Genomic DNA, 19294 nt, shown 5'->3' with positions numbered 1-19294 from the left:
GATCTGCACCACAGTGTCCCACCAACATAGACTCAGTTACCCCAGCATATAGGACTCACACTCCGGCATGAGGGTGGGCCTTTAGCGTAATGTGGGTTACAACAACAGGTAGACAAACACCCGGTTCAAGGACCCATGTAATACATGAAAGTGAGGCTTTCCGTGAAATGGGACCTTTAATACACTTGGTTTAGGGAAAAAACTTTGAATACTCAGGTATCTACAGGATTCCTGGACAGGGAAAGCCCATTTCTGGACTACATTTTCCCTTAAATCTCCATTTCGAATGACTAGCATTACTTAAATGACATCATGCTGCTGGGTGACTTATTCATTATTAACAACAACAAGACAAAAAGGCCAACTTTAGCAATTTTTTAGGATTGTTGTATGTAAATGAGCTCTGTTCTGATTGGCTGCACAGCATTTTGACTGAGCTGGACTACATTTTCATTTAAATGGTAGAATCTCCATTCAGAAGTCTCAGTGGTCCAGGACTAGACTTAGTCAAAGTTTAGTCCAGGACCCCCTGCCAGTGTAAGCGCTGCAATTCTCGAGGTGAACGCTAGAGGCAGCAGTCTCTAACTCTGAGCACCGCTGGCGTTACGCAACTCCGAGGCAGGCTTCTGTACAGTTTCCCAGTGAAGACTTCTTACGAGCCAAAGGCGTGTAAGAGAGCCTGGCAGACCTGAGCCGGGGACGGGAGGAGCTGCATGTTAATGGAGAAAGGCGGAGCTGCTCCTCGCAGCCATGTGGGAAACGAGCTCGTCCTTGTTTACAAAGTGGCAGAGGCTGTGAGCTGAGCCGGTTCAGACTTCTCTTAATCAGCAAATAGTAAACGGAGCAGCGAGTGCCTTTCTGGTTAAGTCTGTCTGAGTTCTGAATCTTGAGCCCTTATTACTGTACGAGATGAATGAAACGAGGTGTGCAGTGAGAGAAACGAGGACAACAGAGAGCGAGTTAGCCTTCAGCTACGCTAAAAGCACGTACTGCACGAGTGTGAAGCTTCCTGTAGCATTAACGCCACCTCGAGTGTGTTACCGCCGTTAAACCCTTTTAGGGGTATTTCCTCCATCCGGCTGCTTCAACATACAGCCCAGAGCAGCGTAGTTAGGCTGAAACGAAGAGTGTTTTTGTAACCGGAGTTAGTCAGAGGCAGCGCTCATCACTCTCTAGCCGGACCAGCCGGGCAGGAGAGGGGAGGGGAGGGGAGGGAGGAGAGGTAAAGTGGGCGGGGCTTGGTTGCCCCCGTGCGGCGCGTGCCTCACTACCATTCACTCGCTTTGACCAATGAGCAGACAGAGCTCGATCAGATTGGGCGGACTGGCATCTACGCCTTCCCCCACGGTCTCACCGCCTCGTAGCAGTGTGTGTGAGTGTGTACGAGTGTGTGTATTTTTTCCTCCTGTGTTTTTTTTTTTGTAACCGTAGCTGGATGTGTAGGACGTCACATGTTGTTTTTCCCCCTCTTCTCTCCAATCAGTAGGCGATATGCGTTATTTACTGTTTAAGCGCTCGTGAGGCTGGAGCGCCGTTAAACGAGTCTCACAGTCTCACCGACCGGCTGCGCGTTTCTTCTTGTCTGCTCGCGCATCTCGTCTCAGCCTCTCCTCAGCTTCGCTTCGTTCAACTTTCAAGCAGGGCAAAAGCGCGAGCCTTCCCCGGGAAGCGAGGATGGCAAGCCCGCCTCCGGCCGACGGCGGCCACGCTCCCTCGGACCCGAGCGTGAAGAAGTGCGGCTACCTGAGGAAGCAGAAGCACGGCCACAAGCGCTTCTTCGTGCTGCGCGGTCCGGGCGAGGGCTGCGCGCCGCGCCTGGAGTACTACGAGAGCGAGAAGAAGTGGCGGAACCGGGCGGCGGCGCGGCGCGTCGTGGCGCTCGACTCGTGCCTGAACATCAACAAGCGTGCAGACGCCAAGCACAAGCACCTGATCGCCCTTTACACGCGGGACGAGTACTTCGCCGTGGCCGCCGAGAGCGAGCAGGAGCAGGAAAGCTGGTTCCGCGTGCTCGCCGAGGTGGTGAGCGAGGGGCGGGCGTGCGCGGGCGGCGCGCGAGCCCACTCCGCCTCGGCGCTCGTGGGCTTCGACGAGGCGAGCTACGGCGTGATCGCGGCGGGCACGGGCGCCGGCGCCTACCGGGAGGTGTGGCAGGTGAACGTGAAGCCGCGCGGGCTCGGTCAGAGCCGCAATCTGGCCGGCGTGCACCGCCTGTGCCTGTCGAGCCGCGCGCTCAGCTTCGTCAAACTCAACTCGGACGTGGCCGCCGTCAGCCTGCAGCTGATGAACGTCCGCCGCTGCGGCCACTCGGACAGCTTCTTCTTCGTGGAGGTGGGGCGCTCGGCGGCCACGGGGCCCGGAGAGCTGTGGATGCAGGCGGACGACGCCGTGGTGGCGCAGAGTATCCACGAGACCGTGCTCGAGGCGATGCGCGCCATGAAGGAGCTCTGCGAGTTCCGGCCGCGCAGCAAGAGCCAGTCGTCATCGACCACGTCGTCGGCGTCGGGCGGAAGCAACCAGGTCACGATGCCCGCGAGGCGCCACCACCTGCACAACCAGCCGCCCAGCCGCACGGGACTGCCGAGGCGCGCGCGCACCGAGAGTGCGTCGGCCGCGGCAAGCAGAGGCGCCCCCTGCCGCGCGCGCACAGCTAGCGAGGGGGACGGCACGACGGGGGTGGCGGCGGCAACGACGGCGACGAGGTCAGGGTCCGGGAGCCCGGTCAGCCCCGGAGTGGACCGGACGTGCTTGAGCCGCTCCAACACAGTAACCGGTCGCCCGTGTAGGACGCCCGAGTCCTCCTGCTCTTCCCTCCAGCACAGCAAGTCCATGTGCCTGCCCACTTCCCGCTCACCACCTTCAGCCACCAGCCCGGTTGGAAGTACAAATCTGGATGGCATCCCCCGACCTGCAATGACCACGTCTGGATCACCCAGCGATGCTGGTTTCATCTCCTGTGAGGAGTGTAGTTCCAGCCCGGCTGACCACCTGCGCCATCTGCTCATGGCTCACCGCAGCAGCACACCTGAGTCCTTCACGAACACGCCACCATCACAGGACGGCAGCGACCTATATGGCTACATGATCATGGAGAAGCAGAGCTGTGGGAACATTTTCCAGCGCTGCCACGGGAGACGTGGCACCCCCGATGGCTTGGGGGATCTGGAGAAAGCCTACAGAAAGAGGACGTACTCTCTCACCATGCCTCACAATAAGAGGGGGCCATCCCAAGTGTCTTCTGCCTCGCTGGACGAGTACACGCTCATGAGGGCCACTTTCACAAATGGAGGGCATTCGGGGCGCGGCTCGCACTCCGCTTCCCCAAAAGTCACGTACCCCGAGGACTATGGTGACATAGAAATTGGATCCTTACAAAAAAGTTCCAGCAGCACCCTGGGAGATGATGGCTACATGCCAATGGCACCTCAGGGGAGCAGGACTGAAAACTACATGCCCATGAGCCCCATGTGTGTTTCAGCACCAAAGCAAATCGTCAACCCCAGGACACACCCCCTCACAGTGGCCAATGGCTACAGGACCAGCTCGCCCAGCAGCTGCTCTCTGGATGACAGTGGTTATATGAGGATGCTGTGTGGCTCCAAGTTCTCCGTGGAGAGTTCGGATGGGAAGCTGTCCAACAGTGAGTACCTCAACATGTCTCCAGTAGACCCCTGTGTCTCAGTCACTCCCCCAGACTACTTTCTCACCACTGTGGGTGGCACGGAGCAGCTCCCTCCTCTCAGACAGCCCTGCTCTTACAGCTCTCTGCCCCGCTGCTACAAGCCCCAGCAAAACTCCAAGAATGAGGACAGCGATCAGTATGTGCTTATGAGCCTTCAGAGTCAGAAGATAGTAGAGGAGCCGGCAAAAGTGGCGCCCAAAAGTGCCCCTTCTCCTCTGAGGCAGGGCAGGGCTGATCTGCTGCACAGATCCAGGATGTGCCGACCCACTCGCCTCCCCTTGGACTCTCTCCGAATGCTGCCCAGCATGAACGAGCACCCCATCCTCCCTCCTGAACCAAAAAGCCCCGGTGAGTACATCAACATAGATTTTGGCCACGCTGTCGAGAAGCACTCCCCATCCTCCACAGAGAGCCCCGCCTCATCCCTCAGCTCCTCCAGTGAGCAGAGGAGGTCCCCCCTTTCAGACTATATGAACATTAACGTCGCAGAGTCGCCCAAATCTGGAGATGCCGCCCCATTCAGTCCTGTGGATGCGGTGCCAGAGCTGGCAGCCTGCCCCGCCCAACCTGAGGAGGAGGAGGTGGGGGGAGTGGAGTGCTACCGCCTCACAGCACAGGTGGCACCCGCATGCAAGGCTGGCACAACCACAGCAAAGGACGATTACACGGAAATGACATTTCGCGTGCACGTCTCTCCTCCTTCTCAGTCCACGCCTCAGCCCGCTGAATGTTCCCAGACCACCAGCCCGTCCTCCTGCGTGCGGAGGTTAAATCTGGGCGAAGCTGTGAGCATACCCCCGGTCGAATCGTTCCTGTTGAGGGGTGCTGCCACTGTGCCACCGGTGGACCCGGACCGGGGCGCCAAGGTGATCCGGGCTGACCCCCAGGGGCGCAGGAGGCACAGCTCGGAGACCTTCTCCTCCACCACCACCGTGACGCCCGTTTTCCCCTCCTTCGCACATGACACCCGTCGCCACGGCTCGGCCTCCGTGGAGAACGTCTCGGTACTGGCCAGGAATGGCGAGCTCCCCGAAGACGAGTACGGCAGCCCCATGTGCAGGGAAACGTCGGCAGGCTTCCAGAATGGACTCAACTACATCGCCTTAAACCTGATGGATGAGGGGCTGGCCAGCTGCGATGCTCTCGTCAGGTTCAAAGCTGCCAGCTGCTGCAAAGGGGGCATCAATGCCATACATGCTAGTCCGTACGTCAGCCTTGGCTTCAAGGAGACTGCAACAGTGGTGAAAGGTGAGCTAGCTATGTGTTTCACTTTTGACGCAGCCTTCTTTTCTTTTGCATGCTGGAAGTGTCAGGGTTATATTCTTAGACATTTCATGTGACTGCTTACAGTTACAAATATGTTCCTGAGGAACTACAAAGGTTAAAGGGTCAAGCTGTGATCGTACATCCGTAAGCGACTGCAGAGACGGGAAAGAAAAGCAGGAATGGAGTGGCATGGCTTTTAGATTACGCAGCAGTGTGGAGAGTATGTGGCTGCTGCTGGGAGTCATTCAGCCTTAGTTTCGTTTGTGAACTTGCTGCCAGCGGTCTTTTGAGATTTCCTCCTTCAGAGGGAGAAAACCTCAACTGCCTTCTTTAACGATTTCCCAGTGCCTGTACATTGCCAGACTGTTCCAGTATGAACCTTCTGAGGCTCGTACTTACTCATATTGTGTGTTTATACAATATGACCCGAGGACAGACCAGAGACAATTGCCGGACGATTCCCCTGGCATGCCGTTTAGCAACTACCTGGAGTATTTAGCAATTACGCACTGGTTGATACCTTCAGCGCGACACCCCATCCAGCGCTTGTGAGCTTATATGGCATCAATATTTAAGGGGTTTGTTTGGGTTCAGTGGGGGGAATCATTTTCGAACTCAAGCTAATGTACCCAAATCCTCTCAGACTGGAGAGAACACTGATGGAATTGCTGTGTAATTAAATTATGGCACACAAATCATTGCTCTGAGGTGACCGTTACACCTTGTCGTGTCCGGTCTGGGTGCTCACAGAGGGAATAGGTGAAATTAGTGTAGTATTTGGTGTGTGATGTCCCGCAGAAGCAGGCAGGAGCGTTTGTGCTTTGAGTGCTATGAGGACGAGGCTTACACAGGGCTGTGTGTAGTGGCATGTAAGTGAGGGGGCGCTGTACACATCACAAACCCTCAGTCCTTCGGCTCAGTAAGGAGCGTAGAGTGTTGAGAGACGTACTGTAAATGACTGTGAGGATGGAATATACATAAATGGCTGATGGACTTCTGTTGCAGCAGCTTGGAATACAGTCATTAGTTTTACCCTTAGTGGAGCCCAGCGTCTCTTATGGATTTCTTCCTTTGTCTCTCTCTATTTCACACACATTCTGTGTATGTGTGTGTGGCTTGCTGACTATTGCCCCTCCAGAAAACAAGCGAGTCTGTTGTTTATCAGCTGGCAGGTACTGGGTTTCAGGGCAGGAATGCAGTCTGTTCACAGCGGTCGGTCAGGGATGTGAATGCCTGCTTGTTTTCCCAACCTGACAGCTCTTTTAGGAGGGGCTCGCCTTTTGTACAGCTCTTGAATCGCAGAAAAACACTTTTTATGTTTACACGTGGGACAAGCTAATAATCAGTCAATGGCAGAGAGCAATGCTGTTTATATAGTATGGCTAATGATGAAGTGAGTGCAGAGACTTACCACCCTTCAGTATTTGTGTGGGTGTGAGCATGTGTGGGTGTTTGCTTTCAGGCATTTTCAGCACATGGGAAAATTTTAGGAAATGTCCTCAAAAAGGAGTTACGTTGTTTATATATGATATTGGCGATAGCGGGGCACGCTGTATGTATGACCTCATGACCTGATAAAAACAACCCAAGTGTGTGTGTTTGTGTGTGTGAGTGAGTGAGTGTGTATGTGTGTCTGCTTGTGGGTGTGACTATGTGACCGCCCCATGCCACGCTGAGTTACTCCCAACATTGGAGGAGTGGGATTCAATTAAGGGAGCACGTGTGTACACTCGCAGAACAGAGCCATTGATGAATGAGCCTTTAAAGAGGTAGCTCTCTCATCTAAACAGCAGACACACACACACACACACACACACACACACACACACACACACCCAATAACACTCACATGTGATCCATCAAAGGCCCTGACGGAGCTGATTTCCTGTGCAGTGTGTGTGTGTGTGTCTGTGTAAGGCTTTGTTGTCCTGTAGGTGAGTATGTGAGAGTGTGTGTCTATGTGTGTATGTGTGTGTGTATGTGTATGAGTGGGTGGGTGGGTGTTGTTCGAGCCGGCTGAAGCAGGTGTACCTGTAGTACTCCTTGTTTACGTCAGAGCAGTGGGCCGAGAATAAAGACGTAGCCTCCAGCTACGGAGCCTCTAGAACAGTGGGTGGAGGCCGCAGCAGAAAAAACACACTCACACACCCACTCGCGCACGCATACTAATGCTCATCCGGCAGGCTCTGCCGTAGGTTAGGGCTGGCATTCCGGAAAAACAAAGGATCAGCCGAAGTGAAAGAACATGGCGATGTTATTTTTGTTTTCCGGAAAAGCCTGATAGGGAGAAGTGCCAGAGCCGGCCTAATCAACATGCTCCATTGAGTAGAGATGAGAGTGTAGATAGGCTGTGTGTTTACTACAGCCAGCCATACACACTTACTGTGGCTCCTCCCCCATCAGCACGCACACACACACAAACACACACACAGACATTCACACACAAACAAAAAGTGAATTTTTCAGTTCTCAATAAACATTGAAAGGAGCTTGAAATAAGCTTGTGTATGCACATATTGCACACACACACATACACACACACACACTCAGGCCATGTTATCCAAAATGATTAAGCAGGTTTATGAGGGGAGGGGTAATTATATTTATGAGTTGATTGTTTTATTGGATTCTGTCAGCTGCTGGGTGCTTGAAGGAACACGCATACACAGGAGGAGGGGTAGGCAATATGACACTATGCTAACTCTATCATGATGAATTACGTTATACATTCTGCCTTTTTATTGTAGTATATTGTCAGTATTTGTAGAACACTGAATAACTGCGGTAGTTGTAAAGCGCTCATGAGCTCATTATGGGGGGCTTACTACTATATATATATATATATATATATATATATATATATATATATATATATATACATACATCCCAGCAGATATTATTAAATGTTTGATATTGTGATGTAAAGGAGACCTCTCCTTGTCTCTGAATAGATGCTGCTCCTCAGCTGTAATGGGGTCAGGGTTTTGTGAATGCCGAGCAGGGCCGAAAGTAAACACTCTACTATTAAAAATTTAGAGGCAGGTCTTGGGGAGAAGGCTCCTCCTTGAGAGTTGTGTGTGTGTGGGTGTATGTGTGTGTTTGAGCAGGGCCAGCAGATGGTGGGGGCCAGGGTCATGCACCTGTCATTCCAAGCAGTGCTCAGTGGTTATCAAGCCCATCACAGGCACTGACAATACACTAATGACTACAGGCCATCTGCTGCCTCATACAACAGCAGAGAGAGAGGCAGAGAGAAAGAGAAAGGAAGAGAAAGAGAAAAAGAGAATTAGAATATATATTTAAATATTAAAAATGTACACAAATACATCATTTAATGAAGGATTTAATGAAATAAAACTAGGTATCGGGTGGCAAAATGTAAATACTGGGCTAAGCTAACAAACTGGCACATTTGGTTGTGTGGTTATTATAATGTTAAAAAAACAACAAGAATATAGTGTAGAAATGTCCAATTTGAGCTGATTTGGAGTTTTCCACATTATAAAAGTGCAGTGTTTGCCTCATTTTGTCCTGGTGCAATTCTCTAACCACAAGCTAATGTGTAAGCCACAAGCAAACAGCTACAAGCTAGCACACTAGTGCCATGCTAACATACTTATCACAATACAGAAATGAATCTTCCTTCAATAATACACACCTGTATTGTGCTTTGAGTATTCACCCCCCTGCCTGACCCAATATTCTGTAAAGGGCCTAAAGGTCCTAAGAGGAACTATCCTTCTATCTTTCTCACACAGACTATATGTCACACTCTCTCCCTCCTTTCTCACTCCCTCTCTTTCTCCAAACCCTCCCCTCCCTTCCCAGTCAGTGTGTTGTTGTGTTTGGTGTACTCAACTTTGCTGATGTGAGACAGACACACAGTAGGTAAACCCACGTTGGACTTTAACTAGGCCAAGATGTTCTCCTAAAACACTTCACTGTTACCCACTTTTAGCAGCACCGGTAAGACGGATTACACATTGTTGAGCAGCTTTGGTTGGGTGTCCAAGGAAGGGGGCGCGCACACATTCACACAAACACACACGCTCTCTGTGTGAGCCACCCTTGTTCTCCATGTACCCCAGACACTGAGCTTAGGTCGTTTCCAGTAAACATCCGAATTTCCTCCAAACACAGCAGAATTCTCCCTCCATGTCTTTTGCATTGAAGAATGGGGGCATGGACCTTTGCTTAGAATGCCCAACTGTGTGTTTCACATATCAGTCTGACTCAGAGGTACCAGAATCACCTTTGGTCCCCTAAAGAAAAAACAAGTGTGTTTTGCGATACTAGATTTCATGGTTATTTACTGTGTATAGACAGAGAGTTTACAAGGGCTGGTTTCCACTGGCAGGGATCAAGTCTGTATAGTCCATGGCCGGGGCAGGAAACGGGCCCTGTGGTAAGTGACCATATGCTATAGATGCAACATTGAAGACTTTGATTTGATTAAAGAACTGTCCAGTGAAAGGTTCTTTAGGGAATTAAAATAGGTCCTGCTGTGGCATCTGTCCCTAGAACCTTTCAACAGCTTTATTTTTGAGACTGTAGAGTTGCTTTGGCTAGACTTGTAGCTTGTTAGGTTCTTTTAGATTATGAGTAAAGGAAAGAGATGTAATCCACTATGTGTGTGTGTGTGTCTGGTTGAAGCATGTGGTTGAATGAGAGTGCTATGATGGTATGAAGAAAATGCAGCAAATGAGCAGCATGTGCCGGTGTGATAAGGCGGAAAGAGTGTGCACAGGCTTTCTTTTAACAACGGGTGTCATGCGTGGGAATAATTGTACGGCATGTGACATGACTGTGAATGAATGGCGCCTCTTCTCCTGTTCCGAGCTGAGCAGTCTGGTTGTGTGTGTGTGTGTGTGTGTGAGTGTTTGCATGTGCTTGGGCTAATGTGTGGTGATAATGATGACTTAATATCATCAGATGACTTGCGAGCTTCATAAATGAACATTAGTCTTAGTCTTCATTGGGACTTTTTTGTGTGCCGTTTTTCTTTGGAAGCCCGTCAGGAGTTAGGAAAGCATGTGCCAGCTGAGCTCAGCTGTCAGTCATGGCCAGGCTTTCATTTACATTCCCACAAAGCCTCTGAGCTGTACTGCGCTTGAATGGTAGCACATATTATAGAGAATGAGGACTAAACTGTTATTCCTGAGGAACATCTAAGCATGCATTTAGGAATATAACCTTTCTCTCAGACATGTTCCTCATCTCTCTAGAAGAACATCGCTACTCTCCATGCAGCCCAGGCAAGCACACCATGCTATATTGAAAGAGTCCAGTCCTAGGGGAGGACTTCTAAGGCTAGAAACATAAGGCATGTAATTACCTAAACGAGATACGTCTGTAATGATTGGCTGTCCTGTATTGTGCCTCATGCAAAAAGCATTATGGACTAAAACACTCCTTTTAACTTATGTTGGTAGTCTTGCCATCCCAAAAAAAACATGGGACTCTGGTGCCAAAGGGACAATACAGTACAACTTAGAGCACCTGTAAACAAGATGTACTATTCCCATAGCCACATTGACTACCTGACTACAGTGACCCGTAAAAGTCAAGGATGTATCATACACTATATGTTCAAAAGTTTGTGGACACCTTACTAATGGCACCATGCCTAATGCCAGGCATGAACTAGAGGGCAATGTGAAACAGTGTTCTCTGGAATGGTAATGCTTCATCCAGAGGTTTCGGGTTGAGTTGGGGAGTCAGGGATGAAGTGACCTAGTGACGCTCTTGTCACTGAATGCAATCAAATCCTCACAAAATGCTCCATAATCAACTAGAAAGCCTTCCATGGACTGTAAGAGAGATTTTTTTTATATCCTTGATTTCAGAAGGAACAATGAAAGGTGCAGGTGTCCCAATACGTTTGTGGTGTCCCGAAAGGTTTCCCAACTTTCACCATTGATTGCAGTGGTGAAATGAACCAGATGTTCATTATGTCTGAAAAGACGGTCTCTAAATGAGCAGTTCATGATGTGGACCGTAAGTAGGGGTGTGTTACTGAGGGAGACTTAGGGAGACTGAGCGAGTGTATAGTCAGGGCTGCTCCTCTGCCTTTTGAATGAGAAAGAGAGAGAGCATGAAAGAGAGGGGGAGTGTGTGTGTGTGTGTGTGTGTGAAGAGAAGGCCTAGTGAATGGCCTCTTGTGATGGCAATGTTCCGCTCATGCTAACAGTATAAGGGAGAAACGATTAATAGTGACAGTGTTAATTAGTCTTATGTAACGCTCATTACTCTTGTTCCAGTGTTTTTTTACACCCTTCTGCCCCGCCTATACACACCATACCACTTTGCCTCCGTACTCATACACACACACACACACACACACACACACACACACACACACACACACAAACATACTCTCTGGGTTATTTGGAATGGCACAAAAAAATAAATTAGTAACATGTTTACACAGAGACCCAGCACTGGCTCTCACACTCTACACTGTATGTGTATTTGTCTGTGTGTGTGAGTGTGTGTGTGAGTAAGAGCATTTGTGTGACTGAGCAAATGTGTGTGGATGTGTGTTCAATTCATGTGTGCATGCGGGCTAAGACAGGCGGCACTCCTGGCTGGTATAAGTGCGGGGGGCTAATTTTAGCTCATGCGAAATAAATAAAAAATGAGCCGAGGAGGGAGAGCGTGTGTGAAGAGGGGTAGGGGAGGAGGGGGGATTTAGGGCATTGGGTTCACTGGCGGGTGACTTATGGTTGATCTGAGTGTTCTGCAGGGGGTCTGAACTTGAGAAGCTTTAGAAATGTGCCTGCATTGAGTTTTCACGCAGCTTTCCTCTGAGGTGTTTTTATACACTTTGCGTGTGTTACACTTTCCGCTCGCTATGGGGCTGCTGTGTGTGTGATGTTGCACTTGGTAAAGTTGTCCAATCAACAATAGAGCCCTTTATGACAAAATTCAAGGGGAGTGGGGGTGTTAAAGACACACACATACACACGCCCTGCTTTTTTTCACCACCTCCCCTTGAAATCCTCGGCCTATTCAGCATATTCATAAAGAGGGGTGTGTGAACTCACACAGCTTGGCTGGGTGAGAATATCCACAGATTGTTGAAGAGGACAGGAAACAACAGGGATGGATGGATGGATAGATAGACAGATATAGCTTTGCTGTGCTCACTGTTTTACCTTTCTGCCCCACTCTGAGCAGCCCCTCTCTGGCTCTTTGCTGCTTTCTGTGGAGCGGTCCCATGACCTCATCGCTCTCGCCCCCTCTAGCCCCTCCGCCTGGTTGCTTTTTCCGCCTCTCTGGAGCGGAATGGGGCATCCGTGGAATTGCTGGGTTTCCTTTTGCTTAATTAGCTCTGTGAAATTCAAACTGCCCTCCTGACCTGACCCCCCCCCCCCCCTTCACCAGCAGCACCTCACACACATACACACGACAGAAAAAACAGACACTCATATGACTCTTGTTCCGTGACGTCAGTAATGTGTGCATGTGTGTGCAAGTGCGTTTGTGGGCTCATGGCTATTTATAAGGAAGGCTAAAATGAGACCACCTGCCACGCTGTGGTCAGTGTCAGGATGCTTATCAGTCTATCCCAAGATGAGAGTCATCCTCTTTTTAGGTTGTTTGAGGCCGGCTAGTATTTCACTGCTGTTTGGGACGTGTTTGGATATCTTGTTTCTTGGTTCTGTGGTTTCACTGTTGTCCTTATGTGGCCACACATTCGGGCCTTATTAATCCTGTCTTATCTAATGGAACATCCAGAGACTTAAGCGATCAGTCTCCTTTACTACCATTTGACTGTGTTGTAAAAGAAGCAAGATGCTGCCTTTATTGTTGGATGCACTGTGGCAGTTTCTGAACATTCGGAGCAGAATTTGGATCTCTAATGGCTAATTATTATTAATATTATTATTATTGACTACTGAGTCATCGGAACAACAATAAAAATTGATTTGGGGTATAGCGATCCATAATATTCATGATTAGTTATGATACAGTTATGGTGGTGTCTCGATTCAAGACGTTATTTTAATACAGCAAAAAAAAAATTTATATATATTAATGCATTAAACTGTCCATTCTTATTTTAAGAGAGCATTGAATAATATAAGTGTTCAACATTCAATTTGATAGCATCATTTAGAATGTAGAACAGTCTGTTTTTGCTGTCAGGGCAGCCTATTTTATAATCTATGTACATGTGGGGCCCAGCTTCAAACAGGGAGAAACTCTCACTGCTGCTGTTTTCCAGAGAAGTGCTAAATGATGAAAAAGAAAAGGATGAGAGAAGCCCCTCTCAGTTTCTCACACCCTCTCTTCCGGGCTGGCTATTAGCAAACACATTCGTCACCCCCTTTACTGGAAGCACAGTGACAGTTAGTGGGGGCTCCTAGGGAGAGAAAGAAGGAAGACGGGGGAGTAAACGGTCAGATGAGGAGGGATGGATGAGGCCATTTCTTCCTCCGGAACTCCATCTCCATCTCCACCCTCTATCTGCACACTTAGTCCAGAACTGACAGATTGCCCAACAGTGTGTGTGTTTGTATATTTATATATATGTGTGTGTGTGTGCGTGTATGTGCATATGTGTGTGAGTGAGTGCACTCCTGGTGGGCTTAATGGTAGTTATTACTGAGGCAGTACAAGCAGTTCCTCTGTGGCCTGGCCTGCAGTGTGTGGATGTGGTGATACTGGGCTTTCATGCAGAAGTGTGTAGACAGCATGCGGCCAGCAAGATAATAGCTGAGATTGTGGCCCACTGTATAGCCGAAGGCGCTGAATCGAGGGGTTGTGGAGTGTGTCAGTGCCCGAGTCCGGCTCAGTGAAAACAGCTCTTGTTCTAGACGGAGGAAAAAAGCTGTCGAGGAGGTGGGGGGCTGGGGCACAGAGGGTCTAAGTGAGCGGATACTTCCGCCCCGTGCGAGGCCCTCATGCTAATGAAACCTCACAAACAAGTACACAGGGTCAAAGGTCAGGCCAGCTATCCTCCCCACACCACTCAGATACACACTGTGAGAGAAACAGTGTGCCTATGTTTCATAATCGTACATCCCCTGTTTTTATAGATAACTATGTTGGATTTTGATGTTAGTTAATTATTCACCATTTATTCACTCTTAGTTATCATTCGTTTACCCGTATCCATTGGAAATGTTATGATAACCAGCATTAATGACCAGGTTTACTACTTGTACCTCAGAAGGATCCCTGAAAATCACTAAAAAACCAAAGACAAGCAAGAACATGAACCATAACATTACTGTTTGTGTAGGTTAGTATTCAGTGTTTTAGGATGGTTAGTATTTTGCTGAATATTCCTTCTTTTGGATGACAGCCGGAAGTCTTCTAGGCATGGCGTGGATGAGTTTACATAAGTGGCGTGTTGGGTTTTCTCTGTTAGATGGCACCAATGTGTATTTCAGTAGCTTCAGTATGTTTTCTGATTTTTCAGTCCATCTGTATCTTTCACAAGACATTATTTTGCACAGTATTTTATTTAAATTTTTTTATCCATTGACAGATGAATTCACCCTAATATTGAAGATTTCTCAAGCAGTTTTATTCAGAATGGTAATGACATTTTGAGGCAGGGGCATTGAATGGTGGCTTTGCAGGAATAGCCTTGAATCGTCATTATGCATGTTTAAGTTTGTGGTCACATTTCTTAAGTAAAATAAGGGTTGGGTGAAAGATGGCACCCCTGGTCAAATGACACATTTTGTTTTTTTGTGAAAGTGAAAGTAAATGGACGAATCCTCAACTCAAATATTTTTAAAAAAAAGCACAATTCATGTTTATTTTGTGAATTTAACATATTTTGATGATAACATGTAATTTGACCTGGGGTGCTCACACCTTTGCCTAATACTGTAGCTGTAGGAGACATTATGTAGGCCTACTTTTTTTGTCCTACCTGCTGGGTAGGACAAAAAAGAGACCATGTAGAAAGGCATTGCTGTCATAAAGGCCAGTTTAACCAGAAAAAGGCTAGTTTAAATTTGCTTACATTTGTTCTTGAGATAAGTTCATCTAATTCATCTAATAATAAATCCATAAGCATTAACATGGAGTTGTTCCCCCCTTTGCAGCTCTAACAGCAGGTTTAGACTGCGGTTATTGAGTCAGCCGAGCGTTAAAAACCTTTATGCACTCAGCGACCCTGCACGTAACTTCACGTGGTCTGTCACTTTATGGCTGAGTAGCTGTGGTTCCTAAATGCTTCCACTTCTCAATAATAGCACTCACAGCTGATGGTGGAATATCTAAGAGGAAGAAATTTCACCAGCTGACTTTCCTATCACAGCACCACGCTGGAATTCAGTGAGCTCTTTAGAAGCTCCCATTCTTTCACTAATGTGTGTAAAGGCAGACTGCATGACTAGGTGTTTGATTTTATACACATGTGGCAATAGAACTGTATGAAACATCTTAATTCAATGATTAAGAGGTGTGTCCCAATACTTTTGTCCATATAATGTATCACAATCAAAACACATGACTGATTGTAAGTTTAGAGTCTGTGCTGATTCCACTGGCGGTAACTGTGTCTGCTAGGGGTTAACAGTGGTTTGCCATCACAGTTCCTCAGTGTCTTGAAGACAGCGTCCGAGGAACTGTCTTTGATTATGTGGGTGTGTCTGTGAGTGCATGTTTGCTTGCAAGAGTGTGTGAGTGTTTATGTGCCTGAGAACCAGGGTGTGCGTTGTATCTCAGTGTTTCTGAAACATGGGAACGCTCTCACCGTCAGCTGCACAATGCTAAATGCCAGCGTCTGTGTTCTCTCACAGCACCTGCCACTTCAGTTGCTCCTAGCTAAGGAGCTCACATTCCTTACTTGGTAAAGGAGAGAGAGAGGGAGGGAGAGAGAGAGATAGGAGATGAATGAGGAGAGAGAGAGAGAGAGAGAGAGAAAGGGAGAGAGAGACAGAGTGTGTAACCTTTTCACTTCCTCAGTCTTACTCATCTCTTAGATATAAATCAGTTAGGAGGAGACGCTGGCGGAGACGTCAGAAGTCAGGCACATGAAAAAGAAAGACACTGAAAAGAGTGAGCAATGTGCCGCTCATCAGGAAGAAAGCAAGGTAGGGAAGAGTTATCCATAAAAGGCAGCTAGTAGATGAGTGTGAAGTGTGAGCGCAGCCTTCCTCATGCTCGGGGTGTTGCATCAGCATTGTTCTCAGAGGGAAAACATGTTTTATTGCTTGTTTTGTCCTGCTGTGTTTTTTTGGCCTAAGTGGAGCAAGGGAATGTCTCTGCGTCTGCGTCTGGATGTGTTTATGGACATCACATTAATCTGTTGCCTCTCTCTCTCTCTCTCTCTCTCCCAGACTAAACAGAGCCAGGCCACGTCCCGCGCCGGGTCCCTCCATCCGTCACAGTGGACGAGGGATGAGAGGAGGAGGAGCAGGAGCGGTGTTCATGCAGACAGATGGACGGCACTCCGACTGCTGCTTCGGACTGCTCACCCCTGACTCGAATGGCCGTCGTCACGGAAACAAAGACACTTGACCTCTGACCCAACCCTCCTACCCACCCGCTGTGCCCCCTAACCTCACCCCACCTGCTGACCAGCTCCCTTCTCTCTGCTGCTCTAAAAAAAAAAACTACAACTCCCAGAAACACAAAGGCTGGACTCCACATCGATCTGAGTGTCACTCCAGAGACCCTTCTTTATAGACGTTGTAGTTCTTGCTCTTCTCTTTCACTTCCCCACTGTTTTTCGTTGTCATCGTTGGTGTTGTTTTTTTAAGCACCCTTGACTTTGAGAGAGGCCAGTGTTCCCCTCAGTCTCTGAACCTGTGAACCAAACCTGGAATGTAACATCTAAACACGTACCTTCTCGCACACGTACACGTACACACACACACACACACATTTACGTGCACACACTTGTTGCACATGGTACGTATTTATTTATTTATTTGTGTGCATTAGAGCACATGTGCTTTGGGCGCATGCATATGTGTGTGTGTATGTGTGTGCGTGCCCATGCACCAAGGTGGCATTTCATCAATATCTTCACAACAGCCAACTGAAAGAAGCCCAGTTGCTTGAAAAAAAAAGAAAAAAAGCCTACCTCAGATTAAGCCAGGTTTTAACTTGCATACAAAAAATATATATATTGAAAAAAACAACAAATAATAATAACTATTTATTTTCAGTACTGAATGTTTTCATGATTTAAAAAATGCCAATCCAAAGCCTTACTGACTGTACTGTCAAACAGTGTTTTCTTTGAGGACATTTGTTTATGGACCTACACACACTCGCAGAGTATCAAAGATAGGCCGCTCGCCATGGCAACCGAAACTGAATGTCTGTCTGTGCAGTAGGGGTGGGTTTCTTTTTTTCGCCCACTGCAGACGATAGTGATTTCTTCTGCAATCAAAGCTTTCTTATATTATTGCTCTTATTATTATTCTTTTAAGTATTACACATATATTTAAAGGATGTTAATATAATTCTATTTATCAGTGCTGGGAGAAAAAAAACGGCAGCGCGAGGTGCAGCGCAACGCTGCCTTACACACGTACACTTATGCAAAGCAGCCTTCCAGAGAATGGAGAGTTAGACGCTTGGAACGAAGCCAACCAGACAGACACAGATACCTGCACCACGCACACTCAAGACACGCTCCAAAAGTGTGTGTGTGTCTGTGTGTGCACTTTAGTCAATGAGAAATGCCACAACGTCAAGCCTAGGCACACCTGCAGCCATCAACCTTTTGATCCTTGGCAACCCGGAAGCCCCCTCTTCCCCCAAACTCTGCCCCCTTTCGTTCACTATTCCCACCCTCACTCTGAAACTGCAGCCTTCCTTTTGCCTTAGATCAGCACAGTTGGCTGGATGTTTCAATTCAGCACCTGCTCCACCAGAGAGTCTGTGGCAGGGCCCGACCCGGCTCCGAGGCGTCCCAGTGGAGCAGGCGGTGAACAGGAGTGATGTGTCGTTTTTCAGGGAACGTATTTCCAGAGGCTTTAGACCATCACTGCTGCTCCGTAGTGTCAGACAAGGACAGTGTCAGTACCAATGCTTTCGTCTTGCACTTACAAACTCCTTAGATTGTAAACACAAGACACTTTTGAATGTAGAGTATTCTGGCGCTCGCCCACGAGCAAAGCACGGACAAAAAAACACCCATCGAAACGAGACGGATGCGAAACAGAAACAGACAAAACAAACAAGCAAAGCGAAAAAACACAAACTCACACGACTCTTTTTAAGCATACAGAATTGCCTAGAAATATGTAAATAATGTACATATGAGACTAAATAAAAGATATGTGCAGTTGTGAAAAAAAGTTTTTTTTAAGTTAAAGATGTTTCTTTTTGTACATAAGCAGTATACATTTGAATGGAATTTCCCCAACCAGTTAAAGCACTAATGAAGGTACTTGCCAAACATGGATGTTTGGCCTGGAGGTTTTCTTTTTCTAATTTTTCTGTAGGTTTGTAAGAGTATGCACACTGTATGATAAAACGCCACTAAGGAAATATTTTCTAATGCTGTAAAAAAACAACAACAGAAAAATCTAATTGAATAATAAAAAATAGGTACAATTCACAAATGGCATATGCAATATTTACATTTTTTAAAAAGAATTAGTTTACAGAAAGAAACCAAATGTATAAATACTGTGTTCATAATGTTTATTAAGGATTTTTTGCTGTACACATTTTTTCTGCCAACTTTAAAATGAGAACTGTTTTCTGTTTTTGCTATTGGATCTTGATCTTACCAGTGATTTTCAGCAGTGTTCTTATTCTGATGATCTTTGTTATTTCTCAGTATGAAAAAGATGACTATTTCGAGGCCTGGCTTATATATGCAGTATATATATATATATATATATATATATATATATATATATATATATATATATATACTGTACTTTTTATTTTATTTTTTGCTGTGTCTTCCATTGTATATATTTCATATACTGCGCATTGTGATGCTATTAAAAGATAATTTAAACTTAGTGTAGTTAGTATTGCTTTAGAAACTGTAATGATTCTGAATAGCCACATGCAATAAAAAAGGTAACATTATTTAAGAAATATTGAGTGTCTGTGTATTCTTACGTTGATTATAAACAGGGTTGGGACATAACTGTTATATCTATGTAATAGCTAATATTGTACTAACTATTGAAAATACATGTGTCTTCATTTAATTCAAGTAAAACTGTAAAAAGACAGTATTTAGTTCCTTAACACAGAAAGCTTATTACACACTAAGGTGTATTACTCAGTAACTACAGGGACTTCTGTACAAACTGGTGGGACTATTCTTTGGTAATAGAAGTTGCTGAAATGGTGTTTAAAGGGTTAAAATACAGTTACTCTAGTATATTTAAATAACAATAA

General features: G+C 47.1%; 1 protein-coding gene across 1 annotated transcript; it reads left to right on the top strand.

Annotated features, from left to right (window-relative positions):
- The first annotated feature begins 1308 nt into the window (after nucleotides 1-1308).
- Nucleotides 1309-18777, top strand: irs2b (insulin receptor substrate 2b). The gene is made up of 2 exons (XM_072686095.1): nucleotides 1309-4930; nucleotides 16255-18777. Exons 1-2 carry the CDS (start codon nucleotides 1675-1677, stop codon nucleotides 16257-16259), a joined length of 3261 nt encoding a protein of 1086 aa, XP_072542196.1. The 5' UTR covers nucleotides 1309-1674; the 3' UTR covers nucleotides 16260-18777.
- The last annotated feature ends 517 nt before the right edge of the window (nucleotides 18778-19294 follow it).

This window comes from Salminus brasiliensis, chromosome 8 (assembly GCF_030463535.1).
Source record: "Salminus brasiliensis chromosome 8, fSalBra1.hap2, whole genome shotgun sequence".
NCBI lineage: Eukaryota > Metazoa > Chordata > Actinopteri > Characiformes > Bryconidae > Salminus > Salminus brasiliensis.
Note: the sequence above shows the minus strand (reverse complement) of the source record. Positions and strands in the feature narration are given on the sequence as shown.